At 43.4% G+C, this 26494-nt stretch overlaps 1 protein-coding gene across 1 annotated transcript in view; it reads left to right on the plus strand.

The window, feature by feature from the left end:
- RAD21L1 (RAD21 cohesin complex component like 1) overlaps positions 1-26494 on the plus strand; it is a 744671-nt gene that overhangs the window by 624580 nt on the left and 93597 nt on the right. The window contains exon 12 of the mRNA XM_030213443.1: positions 15230-15348. Within this exon, the coding sequence (XP_030069303.1) occupies positions 15230-15348 (119 nt within the window). The remainder of the gene's footprint in view (positions 1-15229; positions 15349-26494) is intronic.

A 26494-nucleotide genomic window follows, 5' to 3' on the forward strand; every position in this document is an offset into this window, starting at 1 on the left:
GGTCATGGCAGCCTCTGTTTGGGTCCCAACCAGGAAACAAATTAGGACCCAACTTGGGAGCTATCTTTTAGCCAAAAACCAAGTCATAGTGGTGCCTTGCAAATCTTCTGGATGTGGGTACAGGCGTGGGATCACTGGCCATTTTGGACATTTCTGATCTCTCTACCAAGACAGACCTGCCTGTTTTCACTTCTAATTCCTGAAGGCAGGTCATCTTGGGAGAATTCCTGGGAGGAGGGATTTCAATCTCTTTGGAATTCGGCAGGTCTTGCTCGTCTTTTTTAATTTTAGCAATCTGAGGGAGCTCAGAGAATAAAAGTGCTGTCTTTCCACTCCAATCTTAGATTACCAGGTGGCTTAGCAAGTGGAAGTGATGAGCTCTACATGCAATCTTTAGTATCTATATTTGAGTCTCTACTAGAGGTGCATGTGTACCTGGTGTACATAGCACTGGCCCTTTTCTAGTCTTACTCTTATGGAAAGTAGAGCTTCTCTTAGTACATTCCTGGGCACGGGGATCCTTGAGCATGGTGATTTTTTTCTCTCAGGCCCTGCCTTATTGAAGGAACCCACCAGGGAAAACATCTAAGAGCTTGCAAGATCTCCTTTTTGATCGGATCTTTCAGGTGCTGATTTAAATGTAGTAAGTTTCTCTGAAAGTAGGCCTGCACTCTATTCTTGGTACCCAAGTAAATGGAGATCTTCTATTCTGCCTGAGCTACATGGCTAGGTTCCAACATACAGACCATCATTTCAAAAGAAAGGATAGTGGATAGGAGAATTTCTAGCTGGAATCCTTAAAGCAGACTTTTTATCTGATTCCTAATTCTTATGTATTGGTGTGCAGCGTTTCTCTTCTAATACTTGAGCATGTGCTGAATCCAACAGGGCCTGGTCTCACCACTCTTGGATATTTGAGTGTCTGGGTGTGCCATATGTCCTCTGTGATTTCTTGCAAGATCTGCAGAAGGTTGACCACTAATACTTTCAGCCACTCATCTATTATGGCTTAAAAATATAAAACTGGGATTGTCGTTTCTTTTTCTAACATTCATCTTAGTAGACTTCCTTTGAAAGCAGGAGGTTTCTTAAGGAAAATCTGGAATGCTACTGAATATTTTGGAGGAGTCCAAGCCTTATAGCTTTTACCACAAATTCCAGTTTGTAGTTGTGCCAGTCGTCCTTTTCGATCAATAGTAGAACTAGGACCAACGCGAATAGAAAAACTAAATGATCAGACAAGGTAGAAAACATTTTTTAATTCAGAATTTATTAATTGGAATATGTCAGCTTTTGGAAATGTGCATCTGTGATATTTTGCATGTAAGTTTCAGTTTTTCTAGTATTGCTGCATGCTGAGTCTGACTTCTTGAGGTAACTTTCCAGTTCAGAAATTTGCCTTCATATCTGTTGTATCATGTGTTTTTCATGTGTGATCAAGGTGCAATATTCTGCTAGCGTGTAGTATTTGCAGCCTTTTTTGTTTTGTTTTTTTTGTTTCACTAGGTTTTGTACTGGTGTTTTAGAGCCCGGTGTAATTATAGTGCTGCCTTTCCACGCATAAGGTTGTAGCTCGTCCTGTCCTTGGAATTAGTGCTGTTACGGTTTGGTAAGGTTATAAGTGTGTTTTTGCACAAGTTTGTGTATAGTGTTTTGCAGTGGAGAATTTGTGTATTGGCCTTACTGAGGTGGCACCAAAACATCAGAAAGGGTGTAGAGCCTAAATCATGACACACTACCTCTTGAAGGATCTATATATGGTCGTTAATAAAAGGAGCTCATTGTGAACACTATCCACCCTAAAAAGGTGTTTTGTGGCTCTACATGATAATTGTGATATGATCCCTTGTTTCATATTGTTGACGGTCTGCATTTTCCGTATCGGTATATTGGTGTATTAGGGTCTGCCCTGTGTAATATTTATGGTACAGTAAGGTTCTGAGTGTGTTTTTGCACAAATTTGTGCATAGTGTTTTGCAGTTGAGCGATTGTCTCTTTGATTGATGCTTTGAGCAACCACTTTATTCTTTGACATATGATACATATCTAATATCTAAAATTCTTTGACATATGATATATATCTAATATTTAAATTTAATTAAAGGTATTAATTGTCAATGGGGTGGAGCTAGGGAGAGGTGCCAGACCGTAGACTGGAGGCAGGAAAGGGAGAAAAGTGCTGGACCGATTGGTATTAATTGCCTTTGGAGAAAGTCTTCAGCTAACAAAGCTTGAGGATCCTCATTAGCTAAAGTATTTATATTTTGAGGTGGAGGTATGGCGGAGCAGAGATAATTTTGTGCCCACCCACTTTAGGCTCAGGCCCACCCAAAATTGGCTGTCTGGCTACGCCACTGATCAATGGTAGCATCTATAATTTTAGTTTAGTAGGCTTGGGCTCTGTTCATGTGCTAGTCATTACACTCCTATAGCTACGAGTCTTATCTACTCTTGGAGTTCTCAGCATGGTGCAGTGTAAGTTTTCAAGTTTATTATTCATATCCTGCCCTATGGAAGGCTTTCTGGGCTGCTTACAGTCTAAAATAAAAGGAGAAATAAGAAAGTAGAGAGATGGGGTTTAGACATGACTTCCAGGATAGAGGGTAGAACTACAATAATAGGATGGGGGGGGGGGGGGGGGGTAAGAGATTTCTTCCCAGGAAACTACTAGAAGCCATATAGACATTGATGGTGTGCATCTTCGAAAAGGTGGAATTTTAGCTCTGGTGACTTTGATTAAGCTTTCTGTATGATACAGCTCCCAATTGATTAATGATAACATCACCTTCCAATCTATTGACAGAGATGATCACTATCAATTGGGTAGTGCAAGGAGCTTAGTGTCATCAATAGTATTCTGATCCTTCACCCCTCTGAAATTTTTCACAATTCAGCTACTGCTTCAGGGGAGCCTGGTTCAGATCCTACTGTAGTTCCTTGTGATCTTGAGCAAGTCACTTAACTATCAACTCCCTCAGGTACAAACTCAGATTGTGTGCTCTCTAGGAGCAGAAAAATATGTAGTGTACCTGAATGTATACCACTTCCATAGCTTTCAGGCATGCAGATGGTATATAAATAAATCCCCAATTACATGTGCCTCATTTTTAACCTTCAGTTTTCTCCAACAATTTCATCTTTTGAAGTGTTTATTCCCAGCAGTATGTTATGATAATTATTAAGTACCGCAATTCAAGTACAATGAAAAACACATGGTTAATTGCTTTGTTAGCTGTCTCTTCCCTCCTTTGAAGCACTTCTTCTCACCTTTTTTCTCAGGCTTTTGATGCTCCCTCCTCTTAGGTCTGTCCTTTGCTCCATCTGTGCTCCCTAACCTATATATATAAAAAATAATATTATTCATTTACACAGTTTTAAAAAACATACATGTACATGTTTTAATATAGATTCAAAAGATGTACTAAGAAAACTTCACAAATTTAATTTAAAATTTTGAAATACAAATGTCTTGACACACAAAAATTTTTTTTTAATCAATGTACTGAAAACATCACAGATTAGATTAAAAATAAATATGTATGTATATCTATACACACATATATATATACACATACATACATATATGTAAACATCAGTATAATCCGAATTAACCTACTGGATTTTAAACAAATTTTTAATATTTAAACCAATTTCAACTTTACAAATTTCTATTTTTTTAAAAATTTTCTTAAAAAAATTTTAAGAAACATTCTTTCAAAAAATTGTGAAAATCAAATATCATAATACGGAAAAATATACAACAATATATATATAAATATATATAAATAAGTACAAAAATACAAATATAATACAAAAATATGTATATAAACAAAACTTTTTGAATAATATGCATTACAACCGTTCTCTAGGTAATGTGTGCATAAATCATCAGCTAATAAAACTCAGTTTGAACAGTATGTCCCACCAAGTGATGCTCAATAATTCATTCCTATATATATTTTAAAAAAATATAATTTTTCTAAAAAACAAATATTAAAATCAAAGTTGATTGTGAATAGATGTTATAACACCGCATATAACCAAATATCTTTAACACAAAATGGGTAGTTTAAAAAGTAGAAAAAATGAATGAAAAAAAGAGAGAAGAGGAAAGAGGAAACACCTACCAATCTATTGGTGTTCAGTAATATATTGATTGATTGATGAAGCATTTAAATATCTGTCAATGAAAATACCGAGAATGAAATATGAAATAAACAATATATATATTTCTCCGAGGACAAGCAGGCTGCTTGTTCTCACTGATGGGTGACGTCCACGGCAGTCCCTCCAATCGGAAACTTCACTAGCAAAGTCCTTTGCTAGTCCTCGCGCGCCCATGCGCATCGCGCATGCGCGGCCGTCTTCCCGCCCGAACTGGCGCGTGTTCGTCAGTCTTCTTTTGTCCGCACTCAGTACGGTCGTGTTTTGCCCTGTTCGCACCCCTTAAGTTGACCCTCGCGCGTCTTTTTGACTTTTCGCTAAAAAAAAAAAAAAAGGGGATTCCAGAGAAGGGCCTTTTGGTCTTTTTCCCTTCCCCCTATTTCTAGTTTTTGGCCCCGTTAAGTTTTCTTTCGTTTTCGGGGTAGACCCTTTTGAGGCCTCGGGTCGAGTTTTTTTCTCCCCATCTTTTTGGTGCCTTACCGCAATTACGAGTTTTGATTTCTCCGGCGTGATTTTTCCGCCCATGTCATCGAAGTCTCCCAGCGGCTTCAAGAAGTGCACCCAGTGCGCCAGGGTAATCTCGCTCACTGATAGCCACGCGTCGTGTCTTCAGTGTCTGGGGGCAGGGCACCGCCCGCAGGCCTGCAGTCTTTGCGCCCTTTTACAGAAAAGGACTCAGGTAGCGAGATTGGCCCAGTGGAACGTTTTGTTCTCGGGCTCTTCGTCGGCATCAGCACCGGGAGTATCGAGTGCGTTGACATCGACAGCGTCAACACCTCCGCCCTCGGCCGCAACGGTATCGATTGCATCGAGGCATCGATCCTCTGCATCGTCGGGGCCGAGGCATCGGAAGTCGGCGTCGGTGGTACCGGGACCTCCGCTTCTGCTGATGTCGTCGGACGGTGGTGCTTCGTCTGGAGTGCAGGTGAGGGCTGTCCATTCCCCTGCTGGTGGCGGTGAGCCTTCGGGTGGGTCTCCCCCTACCCCGAGGGCTCCTGCGGTACAGCCCCCCCGAGACCGACCTTCTTCAGCCTCGGCCCCGAGGAAGCGACGGTTGGATTCTACATCCTACTCGTCGGTACCTTGATGCTCCGGTGACATGCTTCGTTTGAAAAAGTCAAAGAAGCATCGACACCAGTCTCCTTCCCGCGTCGGTACCGAGAGTTCTGGGTCGCCGAGGGAGTCGGCACCCAGTAGGCATCGGCACCGGGAGGACCGCTCACCCTCTGTTCAGGAAGTGTCAATGCGCTCCACCTTGGACAGCCCGGAACAGCCTCCACGCCCGGAACAGACTCTGACTTCGACTCCTGCATCGGCTTCCATGTCTTTCTCCACAGCCGCCCTGCACGAGAGTCTCCGGGCCGTTCTCCCAGAGATCCTGGGAGAGCTGTTGCGCCCTTCCCCTCCGGTACCGGGGATGCTTGCACCACCGGTACCGTTGAGTGAGGCGCCGGCTGGCCCCTTGCCCGGGGTGAGGTCTCCGACATCGGTGCCGCTTGCGGGCCCGACGGTCGCCTCCCAGGAAGGCTCCCCGACGACGTCGGCGGAGGGAGCTTCGCCGGTGCGGGCGAGGGAGTCTACCTCTTGACGCTCCCACCGTGGCCGTGGTTCCACGAGTCGAGCCGGGCATGGCTTCAGACACAGGTTCGTGAACTTGTGTCTGATACCGATGGTGAGGCCTCGTGGGAGGAGGAGGAGAACATCAGATATTTCTCTGACGAGGAGTCTGATGGCCTTCCTTCGGATCCCACTCCCTCCCCTGAAAGGCAGCTTTCTCCTCCCGAGAGTCTGTCTTTTGCGGCCTTTGTCCGGGAGATGTCTACGGCCATCCCCTTCCCGGTGGTTGTGGAGGACGAGCCCAGGGCTGAAATGTTTGAGCTCCTGGACTATCCTTCTCCACCTAAGGAAGCGTCCACATTAACCATGCATCATGTCCTCAAAAAGACATTGCTGGCGAACTGGACCAAGCCTTTTACTAATCCCCACATTCCCAAGAAGATCGAGTCCCAGTACCGGATCCATGGGGACCCAGAGCTGATGCGCACTCAGTTGCCTCACGACTCTGGAGTTGTGGATTTGGCCCTAAAGAAGGCCAAGAGTTCTAGGGAGCATGCTTCGGCGCCCCCGGGCAAAGACTCTAGAACCTTAGACTCCTTTGGGAGGAAGGCCTACCATTCCTCTATGCACATGGCCAAAATTCAGTCTTACCAGCTCTACACGAGCATACACATGCGGAACAATGTGCGGCAGTTGGCGGGCTTGGTGGACAAGCTCCCCCCTGAGCAAGCCAAGCCATTTCAGGAGGTGGTCAGGCAGCTGAAGGCGTGCAGAAAATTCCTGGCCAGAGGGGTGTATGACACCTTTGATGTTGCATCCAGGGCCGCTGTTCAATATTTTTGGAGAAAAGGTCGAACAGGTGGTAGAGCAGCTCCACCAGCGGGATACCGCTTTCGACAAGTTTTCCCACCGGCAGCCTTCAGCTTCTACCTCCACAGGTAGACGTTTTTATGGGGGAAGGAAGACTGTTCCCTACTCTTCTGGCAAGCGTAGGTACAATCCTCCTTCTCGACAGCCTGCAGCCCAGGCTAAGCCCCAGCGCGCTCGCTCTCGTCAGCAGCGTGCGCCTCAGCAAGGCCCCTCGGCTCCCCAGCAAAAGCAAGGGACGAGCTTTTGACTGGCTCCAGCAGAGCATAGCCGCCATCCAAGTGTCAGTGCCGGGCGATCTACCGGTCGGAGGGAGGTTGGAAGTTTTTCACCAAAGGTGGCCTCTCATAACCTCCGATCAGTGGGTTCTTCAAATAGTCCGGCAAAGATACACCCTCAATTTGGCCTCAAAACCTCCAAATTGTCCACCGGGAGCTCAGTCTTACAGCTTCCAACACAAGCAGGTACTTGCAGAGGAACTCTCCGCCCTTCTCAGCGCCAATGCGGTCTAGCCCATGCCATCCGGGCAAGAAGGGCTGGGATTCTATTCCAGGTACTTCCTTGTGGAAAAGAAAACAGGGGGGATGCGTCCCATCCTAGACCTAAGGGCCCTGAACAAATATCTGGTCAAAGAAAAGTTCAGGATGCTTTCCCTGGGCACCCTTCTCCCCATGATTCAGGAAAACGATTGGCTATGCTCTCTGGACTTGAAGGACGCCTACATGCACATCCCGATACTGCCAGCTCACAGACAGTATCTGCGATTTCAGCAGGGCACACGCCACTTCCAGTACTGTGTGCTACCCTTTGGGCTCGCCTCTGCACCCAGAGTGTTCACGAAGTGCTTGGCTGTAGTAGCAGCGGTACTTCGCAGGCTGGGGGTACACGTGTTCCCATATCTCGACGATTGGCTGGTGAAGAGCACATCCGAGGCAGCAGCTCTACAGTCCATGCAGATGACTATTCGCCTCCTGGAGCTACTGGGGTTTGTGATAAATTATCCAAAGTCCCATCTTTTACCGGTACAGAGACTCGAATTCATAGGAGCTCTGCTGGATTCTCGGACGGCTCGTGCCTATCTCCCAGAGACGAGAGCCAACAACTTGTTGTCCCTCGTCTCGCGGGTGCGAGCGTCCCAGCAGATCACAGCTCGGCAGATGTTGAGATTGCTGGGCCACATGCCCTCCACAGTTCATGTGACTCCCATGGCCCGCCTTTACATGAGATCTGCTCAATGGACCCTAGCTTCCCAGTGGTTTCAGGCTGCTGGGGATCTAGAAGACGTGATCCACCTGTCCACGAGTTGTCTCAAATCCCTGTATTGGTGGACGATTTGGTCCAATTTGACTCTGGGACGTCCTTTCCAAATTCCTCAGCCACAAAAAGTGCTGACTACGGATGCGTCTCTCTTGGGGTGGGGAGCTCATGTCGATGGGCTTCACACCCAGGGAAGCTGGTCCCTCCAGGAACGCGATCTGCAGATCAATCTCCTGGAGTTACGAGCGGTCTGGAACGCTCTGAAGGCTTTCAGAGATCGGCTGTCCCATCAAATTATCCAAATTCAGACAGACAACCAGGTTGCCATGTATTACATGTGTCAGGAAGCCGTCAGCATGTGGCTTTGGGCTCGACGTCAGGGCATGGTGCTCCAAGCCACTTATCTGGCAGGCGTAAACAACAGTCTGGCCGACAGGTTGAGCAGGATTATGCAACCTCACGACTGGTCGCTCAATTCCCGTGTAGTGCGACAGATCTTCCAGGTGTGGGGCACCCCCTTGGTAGATCTCTTTGCATCTCGAGCCAACCACAAAGTCCCTCAGTTCTGTTCCAGGCTTCAGGCCCACAGCAGACTGGCATCGGATGCCTTCCTCCTGGACTGGGGGGGAAGGTCTGCTGTATGCTTATCCTCCCATACCTCTGGTGGGGAAGACTTTGTTGAAACTCAAGCAAGACCGTGGCACCATGATTCTGATTGCTCCCTTTTGGCCGCGTCAGATCTGGTTCCCTCTTCTTCTGGAGTTGTCCTCCGAAGAACCGTGGAGATTGGAGTGTTTTCCGACCCTCATCACACAGGACGAAGGGGCGCTTCTGCATCCCAACCTCCGGTCTCTGGCTCTCACGGCCTGGATGTTGAGAGCGTAGACTTTGCCTCTTTGGGTCTGTCAGAGGGTGTCTCCCGCATCTTGCTTGCTTCCAGGATAGATTCCACTAAGAGGAGTTACTTCTTTCTATGGAGGAGGTTTGCCGTCTGGTGTGACAGCAAGGCCCTAGATCCTCGCTCTTGTCCTACACAGACCCTGCTTGAATACCTTCTGCACTTGTCTGAGTCTGGTCTCAAGACCAACTCTGTAAGGGTTCACCTTAGTGCAATCAGTGCATACCATTACCGTGTGGAAGGTAAGCCGATCTCAGGACAGCCTTTAGTTGTTCGCTTCATGAGAGGTTTGCTTTTGTCAAAGCCCCCTGTCAAACCTCCTGCAGTGTCATAGGATCTCAATGTCGTTCTCACCCAGCTGATGAAACCTTCTTTTGAGCCAAGTACTTGACCTGGAAGGTCATTTTCTTGGTGGCAGTTACTTCAGCTCGTAGAGTCAGTGAGCTTCAAGCCCTGGTAGCCCAGGCCCCTTACACCAAATTTCATCATAACAGAGTAGTCCTCCGCACTCACCCTAAGTTCTTGCCAAAGGTTGTGTCGGAGTTCCATCTGAACCAGTCAATTGTCTTGCCAACATTCTTTCCCCGTCCTCATTCCTGCCCTGCTGAACGTCAGCTGCACACATTGGACTGCAAGAGAGCATTGGCCTTCTATCTGGAGCGGACACAGCCCAACAGACAGTCCGCCCAATTGTTTGTTTCTTTTGATCCCAACAGGAGGGGAGTGGCTGTGGGGAAACGCACCATATCCAATTGGCTAGCAGATTGCATTTCCTTCACTTATGCCCAGGCTGGGCTGGCTCTTGAGGGTCATGTCACGGCTCATAATGTTAGAGCCATGGCAGCGTCGGTAGCCCACTTGAAGTCAGCCACTATTGAAGAGATTTGCAAAGCTGCGACGTGGTCGTCTGTCCACACATTCACATCTCATTACTGCCTGCAGCAGGATACCCGACGCGACAGTCGGTTCGGGCAGTCAGTGCTTCAGAATCTGTTCGGGGTTTAGGATCCAACTCCACCCCCCTAGGCCCATGTTTTATTCTGTTCCAGGCTACACTCTCAGTTAGTTGGATAAGTTGTTAGGTCAATCTCAGTTATGTCTTCGCCGTTGCGAGGCCCAATTGACCATGTTTCTTGTTTTGAGTGAACCTGGGGGCTAGGGATACCCCATCAGTGAGAACAAGCAGCCTGCTTGTCCTCGGAGAAAGCGAATGCTACATACCTGTAGAAGGTATTCTCCGAGGACAGCAGGCTGATTGTTCTCACAAACCCGCCCGCCTCCCCTTTGGAGTTGTGTCTTCCCTTGTCTTTGTCTTGCTACATACGGGACTGACGAACATGAGCCGGTTCGGGCGGGAAGACAGCCGCGCATGCGCGGTGCGCATGGGCGCGCGAGGACTAGCAAAGGACTTTGCTAGTGAAGTTTCCGATTGGAGGGGCTGCCGTGGACGTCACCCATCAGTGAGAACAATCAGCCTGCTGTCCTCGGAGAATACCTTCTACAGGTATGTAGCATTCGCTATATATATATATATATATGTAAAAAGGGGAATATAATATATATAATATAAAAATAAAAATGATAATAATAATAAATAAAAACAAAAGTAATAATAAAAAAATTAAAATAAAAAGTAGTCCATAAATATAGATCTGAATATATCAAACACCTGGTCTCCGTATCTCAAAAAAGATATAGTAGAATTGGAAAAGGTACAGCGAAGGGCGACGAAAATGATAGTGGGGATGGGACGACTTTCCTATGAAGAGAGGCTGAGAAGGCTAGGGCTTTTCAGCTTGGAGAAGAGACGGCTGAGGGGAGATATGATAGAAGTGTATAAAATAATGAGTGGAATGGATCGGGTGGATGTGAAGCGACTGTTCACGCTATCCAAAAATACTAGGACTAGAGGGCATGAGTTGAAGCTACAGTGTGGTAAATTTAAAACGAATCGGATAAAATTTTTCTTCACCCAACGTGTAATTAGACTCTGGAATTCGTTGCCGGAGAACGTGGTACGGGCGGTTAGCTTGACGGAGTTTAAAAAGGGGTTAGATAGATTCCTAAAGGACAAGTTCATAGACCGCTATTAAATGGACTTGGAAAAATTCCGCATTTTTAGGTATAACTTGTCTGGAATGTTTTTACGTTTGGGGAGCGTGCCAGGTGCCCTTGACCTGGATTGGCCACTGTCGGTGACAGGATGCTGGGCTAGATGGACCTTTGGTCTTTCCCAGTATGGCACTACTTATGTACTTATGTACCTTTGAAGATTACAGATTTAAAAAAAGGGAGGATAACATTACTTCATATAGGTATTATTAAGGTCTAAAAATATACATATATGTGGATGTTATCAATATTAAAGTTTAAACAACGAATCTAAGATATATAGATGAATAAAAACCATCTAAACATATCTCTCAATATAAGAATTTTGATCCGAGGACACTTTTTAAATAAACGAACCACTTTACGGAGATCATTTAAAAAAATTATTTAAAAAAAAAACAAAATCTAATAAGGTATATAGATTCGACAAATGGAGATGTGAAATAATTGTGCCATATGAGTCTATTAGAAATAAATGATAAAACAGAGATTATTAAGAAGGAACTATCTAACTGATAAATAAAACCATTGGCTCTCCGTATCTTAGCGCATTTGCCTAATAAAGAGGAACCCTTAGTTTATAATTATTTAAAAATGAAAGGGGAGAAAGTAACACATGCTCTGTATATATATTAGTATCTGGACTGTAAGAATATTGCAAACAGTCTAAAGCGATATTTAAAAATATCTAAAGCGATATCTAAAGACTGCATCAAAGCTAAAAGACTGAATTCGTTTAGAAAGCTGAGTTCATTTGAAACCACCCGATCAAAGGAACTTATAAAAACAAATTGTATTTCAACGAACACTAGTCAACAAATCTAAAAGATTAACATTTGTGCAAACGGAAATTAACCTTACCTTGACAAGCTTTTTGTGTAACGTGCTGCCGGAACAAATGCAAAAATTGAAAGTGGTGCCGGAAAAACGCTCAGAATAAATGTCAAAGTATGGTGACGTAAAGGATGCTGATTGGGTGTGTAGTGATTGGCAAATAAACAAATAAATAGCTGATCCCCATAAAACTTCAAACATCCAGCTATAATAAAATGTAAAGAAATCAATTGAAGATGACCGTTGGGCTAATGATCAATTGAATATTTTAATCAATAAATCTTAAAAACATGAGCTCCATCTCTCGATCCGTTCAACAGATTCAAGGGAAATAATTTCTTCTTGTTAACGTAAGGCTAATGATCGTAAGGCTAGTGATCATTTAAAAATTCCAATCAATAGATTTCAAGAGCTTGAGTTACATCTCTCAATCCATTTGATAAAAACAAAAAAGAAAAAAGTTAATCCCCTAACGTCAAATCCTTGGTTAATTTGGTTATCTTATAAACAAGTGATTCTATAACTAAAAAATAAATTAGCAGCTCATTTATTCTTTTACTTATTTGACCAACTAAATGGAGATAAAATACCACTAAGAAAATTTAAAAGAATAATAATGGGTGACACAGAGGGGCATAATCGAACGTCGCCGGCCAAATAGATCGCTGGCGATCTATGTTGGCGGCGGCGCTACAGCTGGCTGGAACCATATTATCGAAAAAGATGGCCGGCCATCTTTTTTTTCGATAATACGGTTTAGCCCGACCAAATGCCTTGGAGTTCACCGGGTTTGAGATGGCCGGGTTTGTTTTTCAGTGATAATGGAAAGTTATGTCGGCCATCTCAAACCCCGGCCAACTTCAAGGCATTTGGCCGTAGGAGGAGCCAGCATTTTTAGTGCACTGGCCCCCCTGACATGCCAGGACACCAACCAGCCACCCTAGGGGTCACTGCGGTGGACTTCAGAAAACTACCACGTGCATAGCTCCCTTACTTTGGGAGCTGAGCCCCCCAACCCCCCCCCCCCCAAACCCACTACCCACAAATGTACTGCACCCACTAAAATTGCTCCAGGGACCTGCATACAGCCTCTAGGACTTATTGCTGCTGTATAACTTTGGCACACCAGTTCACACCTGAAGACTAATTTTTCTGAAAAAGTCCTTTCTTGAAATAACCACGTTTACTCACAGTTAACTGCAGATCAGAGTCCCCTGGTACTAAGATTAGCAGTAGGTCAGAGCTGTCACAATGGTGTACAATGCCCTCTTACAGCACCATTCAAGGTAAGAACTACGTTCTCTAACGTGGGTAACACAGGAAAGGGAACTAGAACTGGCTTACAAAAATGGCCACTACTGCATGGACTACAACAGGAAACAAAACAGGGCACACTCTGACCCAGTTAGCAGGGGGGAAAAGCACCATGGGAGTAGAGCCCAGTACCCTACACCCACCACAATGCATTGCTAATGTGACTCTGCAGGGCACCTAACAAAAAAGGTGTCACACTCACCCGAGAGCCACATCGCAACCAGGGAAAGGCTGTCGGAGGATAGCACACATTCTGCTGTCATGGAGGTGGGTACGGCATTTGAGGCTGGCATACAGGCTGGCAAAAAAGGTTTTTAGTTTTATTTTTTTAGTATGGAAGGGGGTTGGTGACCACTGGGGGAGTATGGGGAGGTCATCCCCCATTCCCTCCAGTGGCCATCTGGTCAGTTGGGGCACCTTTTTGAGGCTTGGTTGTGAAAATAAAAGGACCAAGTAAACCCGGCGAAATACTGCTTAACGCCGCTTTTTTTTTTTTCATTATCAGCGAAAGCCGGCCATCTGGTAGCCATGCCCATGCCACGCCTTCGCTAATCTACCGACACGCCCCCTTGAACTTTCGCCGGGAAAGCAGCGATGCTGTCCCGCTTTCGATTATACCGATTTCGCCGCTTTTAAGAAATCGCCGGCCATCTCCCGATTTGTGTTGGAAGATAGCCGGCGATCACTTTCGATTATAAGCTGGACAGTTATATAAAGCCATTTACTACATCAGTTGACTACTCAAAAATCCTATTTGAAATAAGGTTTTGTTAAATTGATGGTTTAATGTTTAATATATGTCACCCATAAAAAATGGGGATGTCCTAAGAATTCAAGTTGTGATTATTCCTTTTTTGACCAAAAGCTTCATTTGAAAAGAGACCAATATATGTTTAGCGATGGTCCAATTTGAAATCATTCACTTAAAGATGAAACTCTAATTAAGTATCATTTTGAAAACCTAACCATAATATTTTAGAAATATAATAATAATAAAAATTATAAAAAATATAAAAATTAAAAAAATAAAAAGTAGACCTCCAGTATAGAAATAAAATGTTATCTTCTCTTACAAAAGATGTGCAATTATATGTTCTATAAAAATGTGCAAATATATGTTCTATAAAAACATTCCAACAGATACTATAAATCAAATGTATCTTATATCCAATGCTGAAATAAACAATTTCCAATTTAAATATTAATTATTAAGTGGTAATATGGAGAGTAATATGCCAGCTTGGATAAAACAAAAAAAAAGCCAAAATGTTTAAATAAAACAAATAACCAAAATGTATGAATAAAACTAATTTATGGACTGAAAATAAAATATAGTGTGAAAAAACAAAATGTGAATATAAAAAAATAAAACAGTAAAAATGAATATATTAAAAAAAAAATATATATATATATATATATATATGCATATATATGTAATATGTTTAAGGTATTTCATAAACAAACTCATAAAAAATGCAGGTATTCAATCTCCTTATTTAACCCATTCGGTGCTACACAGTCAAATTGATATATAACTCGTTCTGCTCTCAGTAATGTAAGATCTGTGTTACCACCACCATTGATTAAAACATTTTTTTGTGTCAAGACATTTGTATTTCAAAATTTTAAATTAAATTTGTGATGTTTTCTTAGTACATCTTTTGAATCTATATTAAAACATGTAAATGTATGTTTTTTAAAACTGTGTAAATGAATAATATTTTTTATATATGTTGTTTATATGTTTACAATTTTATAGACCCCTGAAGAAGGCTGTTCTAGCCGAAACACGGACCGTGTTGGGTCTGAATAAAGGGTTCTTTCGGAGCATCTTACCCTTGTGTGGTTGACTGATCATTTGATTTTGGGTCCTTTCCACCCCTTTACTGTTGTGTGTAGATTACAGCATGCAGGACTTTTTTTTTCCTTTGTCTCCATCTGTTGGTCAATGGGTACAACTCACAGGTTCTGGACTGGTCTTGTGGGACTTAAAGAAAGAAAACTTAACAGGTAAGACCTAATTTCTCCTCCTCTTTTCTAATACATTAGAGCTTGCATGCTTGTGGCAAAACTAGTGTCCTTTGTGGTTTCAGATGAAACCACCTACTTGTTTTAGCTATTTATAACACCTACTTGTTAGAGCAGTTAGCTCTAATGCATTCAGACTCATTGCTACCCCAAACACCTAAAAGAATCTTTTTTCAGTTCACTTTCTTGTTGGCACAGAAATGACAGTCTTAGAGGAGCCAAGTTACCTGCAGCAGTCAAAAGAGAAAGAAACAAGCAGGGCCAGTATGGATGAAAACAGCAGGAAGAGAGAGGCATCCCAGGCTAATGAAAATCTGGTGAGCAGAGAACAGTTATGGAAGGGAACAAATCTGTATATTTAATGGTTTCAGAGATACAGAGCATGAATTAGGATTCTGACACTCCCTAATGATTTTTGACTTTAAAATGAATATTTATAAAAAGTGCAAGTAGAAACATGAGACTTTGCTAAGTCAGCTCCTCCTTCTTTGCTTAATTTATGATGCAGAAGTCTGATTAGCTTTTTCCAGATTGTGATACTTTTGATTGAATCAACATGAGAATTATTCAGAGGTGACAATATACATGAAAATTCAAACCCCTCCTTCAGACCTATTTTTAAAATTCTTTAGACAATCATTTTCCTTACAAAGAACCATATGAGCAAGTGTTGTGAATGACATTACACACCACATGTACTAATGACTCCCAAACTGAAACTATATTTCAGGTCTAGTTTTCATGATTTCCTCAATAAGCAAGTTTGTTTTTTGTATTTTTTTGTTTGTTTAAGGAATATTACTGTGAAGGAACGAAATCGCCACCTATGGCTATGATTTGGAATCTGCATAGTTTTAAAATAGTCCTTTATATATTTAATATAGTATTACAGCTCTGCTATTCTGTAGAGCTCTAGAAGATGATTTTACATAAAATGTAAAACGCTGCTTAAAAGCCCCAACATCACCCTATGTATACATTTTTTAGCATTTTATAACTTTTCTTTATTCTTCAGTGTTCCACTGAACTAGCCTGAAAGTTTTTTCTTCAGCTTAGCCACACCAAGAGACAATCTAGATGACCTTTTTCTACTCTTTGGACTGTCTTTGCAAAGAAGATTACTTTGATTTTGCTTTGTCAATTTTCCTCATATTGGCTGAGAAGCAGGCCAGTGTCTTCAGTTTATGTATGAGTTGCAAACAGATGTCTAGTATGGACCATCACAGACTTTGCTGTAAGTGTCTGGGACAAGGCCACTAAACCCACTGAAGTTGCTAGTGGTCACAGAAGTGCTCATACTTTTTAGCTCCTTGGTCCAAGGATGGACCCAGATGTCAAAAGCTTAATTTACGTCACCACAATAGGATAATTAAAAAGTTGATATTTCATGTTTGGAAAACTCTGGATGTGATTCTCAGATTCTTGACCTTTTTGGAAGAAGCATTATTAAAATACAATGCTCCTGTCCCATATAACCTATTACCAAAGTTTCATGATTTGATACTTGCAGATAATCCTGAAAAGGGCCTAGGCTGGTATGGATTTGTGAGAGGCATCGAGAGCCTGTGCCATAGCGATGTTGCCTGCACGCTCTCATGGTTGCCTGCATTGGGCCTTCAGTAAGGATGTCCAGTAAAGACTTGCAGATGTCGAGATAAGGTGAAGGATTCAGTCAATTAGATCACTTATCCACCCATCTGCTCTTCAAATGTTGGTTCACTCTCTTGTACTCAGCCAAATAGGCTACTGCAACACATTATGTAAAGGCCTAACTCAGAAAGACTTGTGTATTCAACTGATCCAAAATACTTCCATTAAACTGATTATAGGCTCAAGGAAATTTGATCATGTATCCCCTCCTTAAAGCTGCACATTGGTTACCAATCTTGCACAAAACCACATACATGAACCTTATTTTGGGTTTCAAACTTCGGGATCAGCATGAGCCTGCCGGACACTCCAGATGAGTCCCTTACATTCCCCTCCCATACTGCTTACCTCTATTACCTTATCTCTCCTATCATTTATTGTATAGTTCAGTTTCTTCTCCCTCCCCTCCCCCCCAACTTGTCTTTCCAATCTCAATCCTTTTCTTCCTTTTCGCTCTCTTCCTATCTCTTTTTTTAGGATTATAAACTGCCCAGATATGTTTCTTGATGTGTGGGATAGCAAATTCTTAATAAACATGGAAACGTGGTCTACTTTTCAGACCCTATCCATGCCACCTACAAAACATTCTCTGCCTCTCAGAGGTTTTATAGTGGCCTCAGAAAAACAATTCATAGACCCTACCTATCCCAGCTTACTCACCTCAGATTGCGGGGCTCAAAACCTTGTCATGAAGTCCTTAGGAGCCCTAAGCCCTATGTGGGTGTAATATGTATATTTTTATTTAGCTCACACCTTTTTGGTGGTAGCAAATATGAATTACATTCAGGTAAAGTAGGTATTTCTGTATTTCCAGAGTATGCACAGTCTAAGATTGTACCTGAGGTAATGAATATGCATGAACTTGATTTGCATATACTGCCTCCATTATATGCAAATCTCTTTCATGCATGTTCAATGTGGCTATCCTGAAATCCTGACTGGCAAGGGGTACTCCAGAACTGGACTTGGGAAACACTGAGCTAGAGTCTCTTTCAGAGGATTTCCCTTTAGGGGGAGGAGTTTTCTTTTTTTTTCATATTGCCCCTTAAGAGCTGGATCATAAAACAATTTATTATTATTATTATTACATTTGTACCCTGCGCTTTCCCACACAATGCAGGCTCAATGCGGCTTACAAAGTTAATAGAATTTTAATAAAACAGTAGTAAAACAATGTAAAGTTGGGCTTAGTAGTGTATGATAAGTTGAGCTAGATAATATATGACTAGGATAAAAGAGGGTAGACAGGATAGGATAGTGTAATTTGGGGAAAAGGGTAAGGAGGGATAAAATTAAAGAGAGATGGAAAGAGAAGGGTGGGAGGTTGGTATTTAAGTCAGAACAGAATTGGGGGTGGAAGTTGGTGAGATTAGGTTGGGGCATTTGGGTAGGCTTGTTTAAAGAGATGAGCTTTCAGCATTTTTCTAAAGGGCAAGAAGTCGTTTATTAATCAGATTGGTCTGGGTATAGCATTCCAAAGCTGGCTGCCCAAAAAGGAGAAACTGGATGCGTAGTAGGCAGTGGTGTGCTGGTAAATGTTTAACAACAGGCTCTCTCCCCGGTCCCCCTCTGCACCCCCCCTCCCCCTCTGCACCCCCCCCCCCCCCGTCCCCCTCTGCACCCCTCGTCCCCCTCTGCGCCCCCCCCCCCCCAGATTGCAGAGCTGGCTATAGCCGGGGAGAGAGCCTGGGGGGGGGACAATGCATTACTCCAGGAAAAAAAAATTAAATGATCCCAGGTTCCAATCTAATTCATGTTTAATGTGCGATAAAATGCCATAAATAAGAAAATAAATATAAATTTTTAATGTTGAGCACCTGATTCTCAAAGTGAACATATTCCAAACACTATAATGAAAATAAAATGATTTTTTTTCTACCTTTGTTGTCTGGTGACTGTTTTTCTGATCATACTGGCCCAGTATCCGATTCTTCTGCTATCTGTCCTCTTAACTCCGTTTCCAGGGATTCCTTTCCATTTATTTCTTTCCTTTCCTCCTTTCTTCTTCATTTCTGGTCCTCAGCTTCTGCCTATTTTCTTCACCCATGTGCAGTTTTTCTCCTCTCTTTCTTTTCCCTCATCTCATCTCCTTCCTCACTCTTCCCTCCCCTCCATTCAAGTTCAGCATTTCTTCTCTCTCCCCCCCTCTCCATCCACCCATATCCAGTGACCCTCCTCTCCCCTGCCCTCCATCCACCCATGTCCAGTGACCCTGCATGCACCCATGCCCAGCAACCCTCCTCTCCCCTGCCCTGCATGCACCCATACCCAGTGACCCTCCTTTCCCCTGCCCTCCATCCACCCATGTCCAACAGTGACCCTCCTGCCTCCTCTCCCCTGCCCTGCATCCACCCATGTCCAGCAGTGACCCTCCTGCCTCCTCTCCCCTGCCCTGCATGCACCCAGCCATACTCAGTGACCCTCCTTTCCCCTCCATCCACAAATGCCCAGCGACTCCCTTCTCTCCCCTGTCACCCCCTCCTGAGTTGTTGGCGAATTCTCCTCCCCGCTCCCTCCCTCCCGATCAGCTCCCTCCCTCCCTCCCGATCCCTCACGTCACCGACCTGACCTGTCTCTTCGCATTCTTCGGGGCAGGCAGTCTTGCCTGCCCGCTGCCAGAACTGACTCTCCCCCACTGGCGCTGCCGGCCGGTTCGCGCTTCAAAATGTCCGCCGAGACTTCAGCAGAGGTCTCGCGAGGCCGCCTCTGGAAGTCTCGGCGGCCATTTTTAAAGTGCGAACCGGCAGTGCCAGCGGGGGAGAGTCAGTTCTGGCAGCGGGTGCCCCGAAGAATGCGGAGAGTCAGGTCGGGTCGGTGACGTGAGGGATCAGGAGGGAGAGACAGGACCGGATCGGGAGGGAGGAGAAGAGCCGGCTCGCGTGTTTCAACAACCGGCTCGCAAGAGCCGAGCAAAGTTAACAACCGGCTCTTGCGAGCCGGTGCGAGCCGGCTCCAGCACACCACTGGTAGTAGGTCTTGTATTTAATTCCTCTACAATTGGGAAGGTGTAGGTTAAGATAAGTTCGTGAAGAAATAGATCTGTTTCTAGCAGGGAGGTCGATCAATTCATTCATGTAGCCAGGGGATTCACCGTGGATGATCTTGTGGGTCATTGTGTTGATCTTAAAATTTATTCTTTCTTTGATGGGGAGCCAGTGAAGCTTTGTTTGAAGAGGTGATGCACTTTCGAATTTTGATTTGCCAAAAATAAGTCTGGCAGCCGTATTTTGGGCAGTTTGGAGTCTCTTCAGTATTTGGGTTTTGCATCCTAAAAAGGCATTGTTGCAGTAGTCGGCGTGGGTAATAACAGTAGACTGTATCAGGTTCCGGAAAGTGTTGAGTGGGAGATAAGGCTTCACTCGTTTCAATATCCACATCACATTAAACATTTTCTTCGTGGTGAGTTTAGTGTGGTTATCAAAAGATAAATGGCTGTCTATCGTTACTCCCAGTATCTTTAAGTTGTCAGTTATGGGGAGTTTGACATCAGGGGTGTTGAGAGTAGTTGGGAGATAAGGGGAGTATTGGGAAGAGAGAACCAGGCACTGCGTTTTTTCTTTATTTAATTTCATTTTAAAAGCATTAGCCCAGGAGGTTAGAGTGGTAATGGCAGTATTGATTTTGTCATGGATTTCAGATAGATTGAATTTAAAGGGGATATATACGGTGATGTCATCGGTGTAAATGAAAGTATTTAGACCATGTTTGGTTAGTATTCTGGCCAAAGGGATCATCATAAGGTTGAAAAGTATCAGGGAGAGTGGGGATCCCTGTGGTACTCCACATTCTGATGACCATGGGGATGATAGATTTGTAGCTCCTTTGACTTGATAGGATCTGGTAGTAATGAAGTTATTAATCCAGTTGATAATGTTTCCACCGATCCCAAGTTTGTCCAAGAGTTTGGTAAGGATTGAATACTCAACCATGTCAAAAGCGCTGGATAAGTCAAATTGTAAGAGGATGATGTTGTATCCGTTTGCTATTTCAAGTTTGAATTTAGATATTAATGTAGAAGAACTGTTTCAGTGCTGTGGGCAGGTCGGAAGCCCGACTGGGACTCGTGGAGGATGGAGAATTTCTGAATATATTCATTAAGTTGTGAGGTCACTCTGTTTTCCAATAATTTGGTGATTAGAGGTATGGATGCAATTGGACGGTAGTTGGTAACGTCATTCACAGGTTTCTTTGTATTCTTTGGGATAGGTGTTAGTAATATGTTACCGTGCTTGGTGGGGAAAGAGCCTTTTTGAAGTAAAAAGTTTAAGTAGAAGGTGAGATCGGAGATAAAGCATGAAGGGGCGCTTTTCAGAAGGTAGTTGGGGCAGGGGTCAAGGTGGCATTGTGATCGAGAGAGTTTTGATATGGTTATGATGACTTCTTCAGTAGTAAGGGGGGTAAAATTAGTCCAGTAACGGTCAACAGGTGTTTTATCAGTTCCAGGGTCCAGTACGTCAAGGAAGGTGTCAATAGTGGAGTTATCTTTAGAGACTGAGTTACGAAGATTAGTTACTTTTTCTCTGAAGTATTTTGCCAATTGATCTGCAGAAGGACGATTTAAAGGTGATGATGTCACTGGATCTGTGTTTAAGAGGTTTTTTATAAGTTGGAATTGTTTCTTCATGTCTGTGCCAAACGTTGAGATGTTTTGTGTATAATAGGTTCTTTTAGCATGTTTGATGGCTTATTTATAGTTTCTTTGCGATTGTTTCCACGTGATAAAGGCAAGATTATCTCTGGATTTGCTCCATGCTTTTTCGAGTTTCCTGGTTTGAGATTTTAAATTTCTCAGCAAATAGTTAAACCATGGTGATGGGTTTCATTTACGTGTAGTCATGGGTCGTAGAGGTGCAATTTCATCCAATATCATTGTGCACCTATTATCCCAAAGTGTAAGAAAGAGATCTGAATTAGGTTGGATTGACCAATTGTTCGCATAGATATTTTGCCAGAATTTGACATTATCGTTCCGTCCTGTGGTAAGGATGGTGGTAGGAACGTGAGATGTGGGCTGACCTTTTCTGCGCCATTGCAAGGTGAAGGATGATTTGTAGTGATCCGACCATGGAATGGGATACCAATTGATGTCGGATATAGTGAAGTATTGGTCGTAGGAGAATTTATGAGAAATGATGTCAAGAGAATGGCCCCTGATGTGAGTGGGTTTTGACGGAGGTATGGTGAGGTCACATAGATAGAGAAGATCCATGCATTCTTGGGTATGGGTAGACTTGGGATCCTCTAGGTGAAGGTTTATATCACCTAAAATAATTACATTGGGGTTGCTGATGCATAAATTAGATATGAAATCCATGAAGGTAGATTGATTATGGTTCCAGTTACATGGGGGTCTATAAAATAGAATGCAAGTTAGTGAATCACATAATGTAGGGTTGGTTATTTTAAATGAGACAATTTCTAGTTGAGGAGTGATGCATTCTGAGATGGTTTCAATCAAAAAATTTGATCTACAGATTAATGCAATTCCTCCACCAATTCTCTCTTTTCTGGGCCAATGTACAATTTTGTAGCCAGGAGGGCATAGTTCAAGTATGATGGGGTCGATGGAATTACGGATCCAGGTTTCGGTGATGAAGAGCAAGTCAAGATTGTCAGATTTGATCCAGTCAGTTATAATTTTGGTTTTATTGGCTGTTCGTCTGGCATTAACATAACCAATACGTATAGATGAATAAGGTTTAATAGTATTTAGTGATGAAAGAATATTTATGATTTGTCTTGTTTTTGAACGTTGGTTTTAATTATTTTAGGTATTTTCAATATTGTAGGATTTATTGGATTTTCATCTTCTAATGTAGTCAGGTAAGGCTGTAATGCATTTCTGTAGTTGAGATATGGTTGGTTTGCTGAATCTTTTAAAGTGATGATGAACTGGTATGAAGTTGATATCAGGAGGGAGGGCTTTTGAGGTTGAAAAGATAAGAACAAATGAGTGGATAGCAATAAGAGTATTTAGGAAGAACATTTTGTTATATGTCTTGGATAAATGCCGTCTGCAGTGTTACGACAGGCAATAAAATTTGATATTAAATCAATTTAATATGTATGCAATCAATAGTGTTTAAGTAGAACTTTTCAGTAACTGTTTAAATCTACAGTTAAAGCAAAAGACTTTTGCTATGTATGTGAACAATAGTAAGTAAAAGTCTACAAAAGTTGCTAAGAATTTACATCAGCATGTACAGTAATCTGTAATTGTATTGTAATCTATATAAAAAGTGTCACTCTAGGGGTGGGTGGGTAGATGAATTAGTTAATGGCTATAATTGGGTGTTAGTGCAAGACTTGGTAAAGACCAGGACCTGCTCAAACTGAAAATCTCATCTCTCATGTAGGCCAGAGCAGTCACACCTGCCCCATTTCAAGGGAGAGGTGAAGATTTTACTCCAGGTACTCCTCTTTTGTCACATTTTTGATCTAAGGGCCTTAAATAGTTGGCAGAGAAAAAGCTGTAGAAGGTTACATTGAGCTCTGTAATTCCACCTGAACATAAGACACTGTTCATATTTTCTGGATTTACAGGAAACCTATGTCCTTTGACTTTCATGTATCTCTGTGTGGGTATCTCAACTTGGTAGTAGGGAAACAGCACTTTCAGTACCTCATTCTGTTTTCTAGCATCACGTCAGCACTTCATGTGTTCACAAAGGGGAAATTTTGAATAGCCCAAGTTATTTGCAGTATGTGCACATGCACATCAAAGCTACAGTGGGGGAAATAAGTATTTGATCCCTTGCTGATTTTGTAAGTTTGCCCACTGACAAAGACATGAGCAGCCCATAATTGAAGGGTAGGTTATTGGTAACAGTGAGAGATAGCACATCACAAATTAAATCCGGAAAATCACATTGTGGAAAGTATATGAATTTATTTGCATTCTGCAGAGGGAAATAAGTATTTAATCCCTCTGGCAAACAAGACCTAATACTTGGTGGCAAAACCCTTGTTGGCAAGCACAGCGGTCAGACGTCTTCTGTAGTTGATGATGAGGTTTGCACACATGTCAGGAGGAATTTTGGTCCACTCCTCTTTGCAGATCATCTCTAAATCATTAAGAGTTCTGGGCTGTCGCTTGGCAACTCGCAGCTTCAGCTCCCTCCATAAGTTTTCAATGGGATTAAGGTCTGGTGACTGGCTAGGCCACTCCATGACCCTAATGTGCTTCTTCCTGAGCCACTCCTTTGTTGCCTTGGCTGTATGTTTTGGGTCATTGTCGTGCTGGAAGACCCAGCCACGACCCATTTTTAAGGCCCTGGCGGAGGGAAGGAGGTTGTCACTCAGAATTGTACGGTACATGGCCCCATCCATTCTCCCATTGATGCGGTGAAGTAGTCCTGTGCCCTTAGCAGAGAAACACCCCCAAAACATAACATTTCCACCTCCATGCTTGACAGTGGGGACGGTGTTCTTTGGGTCATAGGCAGCATTTCTCTTCCTCCAAACACGGCGAGTTGAGTTCATGCCAAAGAGCTCAATTTTTGTCTCATCTGACCACAGCACCTTCTCCCAATCACTCTCGGCATCATCCAGGTGTTCACTGGCAAACTTCAGACGGGCCGTCACATGTGCCTTCCGGAGCAGGGGGACCTTGCGGGCACTGCAGGATTGCAATCCGTTATGTCGTAATGTGTTACCAATGGTTTTCGTGGTGACAGTGGTCCCAGCTGCCTTGAGATCATTGACAAGTTCCCCCCTTGTAGTTGTAGGCTGATTTCTAACCTTCCTCATGATCAAGGATACCCCACGAGGTGAGATTTTGCGTGGAGCCCCAGATCTTTGTCGATTGACAGTCATTTTGTACTTCTTCCATTTTCTTACTATGGCACCAACAGTTGTCTCCTTCTCGCCCAGCGTCTTACTGATGGTTTTGTAGCCCATTCCAGCCTTGTGCAGGTGTATGATCTTGTCCCTGACATCCTTAGACAGCTCCTTGCTCTTGGCCATTTTGTAGAGGTTAGAGTCTGACTGATTCACTGAGTCTGTGGACAGGTGTCTTTCATACAGGTGATCATTGCCGACAGCTGTCTGTCATGCAGGTAACGAGTTGATTTGGAGCATCTACCTGGTCTGTAGGGGCCAGATCTCTTACTGGTTGGTGGGGGATCAAATACTTATTTCCCTCTGCAGAATGCAAATAAATTCATATACTTTCCACAATGTGATTTTCCGGATTTAATTTGTGATGTGCTATCTCTCACTGTTACCAATAACCTACCCTTCAATTATGGGCTGCTCATGTCTTTGTCAGTGGGCAAACTTACAAAATCAGCAAGGGATCAAATACTTATTTCCCCCACTGTACATACTTTGCAGCCAGTATTCAAAGGGAAATCACTTGCATTGTTTACTTTTGAACATTAGCAGGTACAATATATGCATTCTAGAAGCTTTTGGTATTTGAAAATTGAATGTGTGCTTTCTAGTTTACTGTCCGACCTAAACTCAGCTGCTGAATTCCTGTTTTTAACCCAGGTATGGTAGTCTATGCATATTTTTAGCCTGTCTGAGGAGGGCATTTTTCACAAAGAACAATTTACCTGAATAAATGATGATGGCCCTGATATTCAAAGGCAGTTATGTAGGTAGCAGCACATGTTATCAGGATAACTGCCACTGATAACATGTATTTTCAGTGGCATTGTCTGGATATTCACAAGTAAATACTCCAGATAAATAATGAAATTGTATCAAACAAATTTATTGACAAACATAAGTACACGTGGAGGGGCATAATCAAAAGGGATGCCCATGTTTTGCTGAGGAAATCCTCGCAAAATGTCCCAATGGAGGGGCGGGGAAACCCATATTATCGAAACAAGATGGACATCCATCTTTTGTTTCGATAATACGGTCGGGGACGCCCAAATCCTGAAATTTAGGTCGTCCTTAAAGATGGTGCCCCTAGACTTGGTCCTTTCTGATTTTCGGCGATAATGGAAACCAAGGACGCCCATCTCAGAAACGACTAAATGCAAGCCCTTTGGTCGTGGGAGGAACCAGCATTTGTAGTGCACTCGTCCCCCTCACATGCTAGGACACCAACCGGGCACCCTAGGGGGCACTGCAGTGGACTTCATAAATTGATCCCAGGTACATAGCTCCCTTACCTTGTGTGCTGAGCCCCTCAAACCATCCCCAAAACCCACTACCCACAACTGTACACCACTACCATAGCCCTTACGGGTGAAAGGGGCACCTAGGTGTGGGCACAGTGGGTTTGTGGTGGGTTTTGGAGGGCTCACACTTACCACCACAAGTGTAACAGGTAGGGGGGGTGGGCCTGGGTCCGCCTGCCTGAAGTGCACTGTACCCACTAAAACTGCTCCAGGGACCTGCATGCTGCTGTCATGGACCTGAGTATGACATTTGAGGCTGGCATAGAGGCTGGCACAAAATATTTTTAAAGATATTTTTTGAGGGTGGGAGGGGGTTAGTGACCACTGAGGGAGTTCATCCCCAATTCTCTCCGGTGGTCATCTGGTCAGTTCGGGCACCTTTTTGTACCTTGGTTGTAAGAAAAACAGGACCAGGTAAAGTTGTCCAAGTGCCCGTCAGGGACGCCTTTTTTTTTCATTATGTGTCTAGGATGTCCATGTGTTAGGCACGCCCAAGTCTCACCTTAGCTACGCCTCCAAAACGCCCCCGTGAACTTTGGTTGTCCCTGCGACGCAAAGCAGTTGGGGACACCCAAAATCAGCTTTCGATTATACTGATTTGGGCAACCCTGTGAGAAGGACGCCCATCTTCCAATATGTGTCGAAAGATGGGCGTCCTTCTCTTTCGAAAATGAGC

This window comes from Microcaecilia unicolor, chromosome 8 (genome assembly GCF_901765095.1).
Source record: "Microcaecilia unicolor chromosome 8, aMicUni1.1, whole genome shotgun sequence".
Taxonomy (NCBI): Eukaryota; Metazoa; Chordata; class Amphibia; order Gymnophiona; family Siphonopidae; genus Microcaecilia; species Microcaecilia unicolor.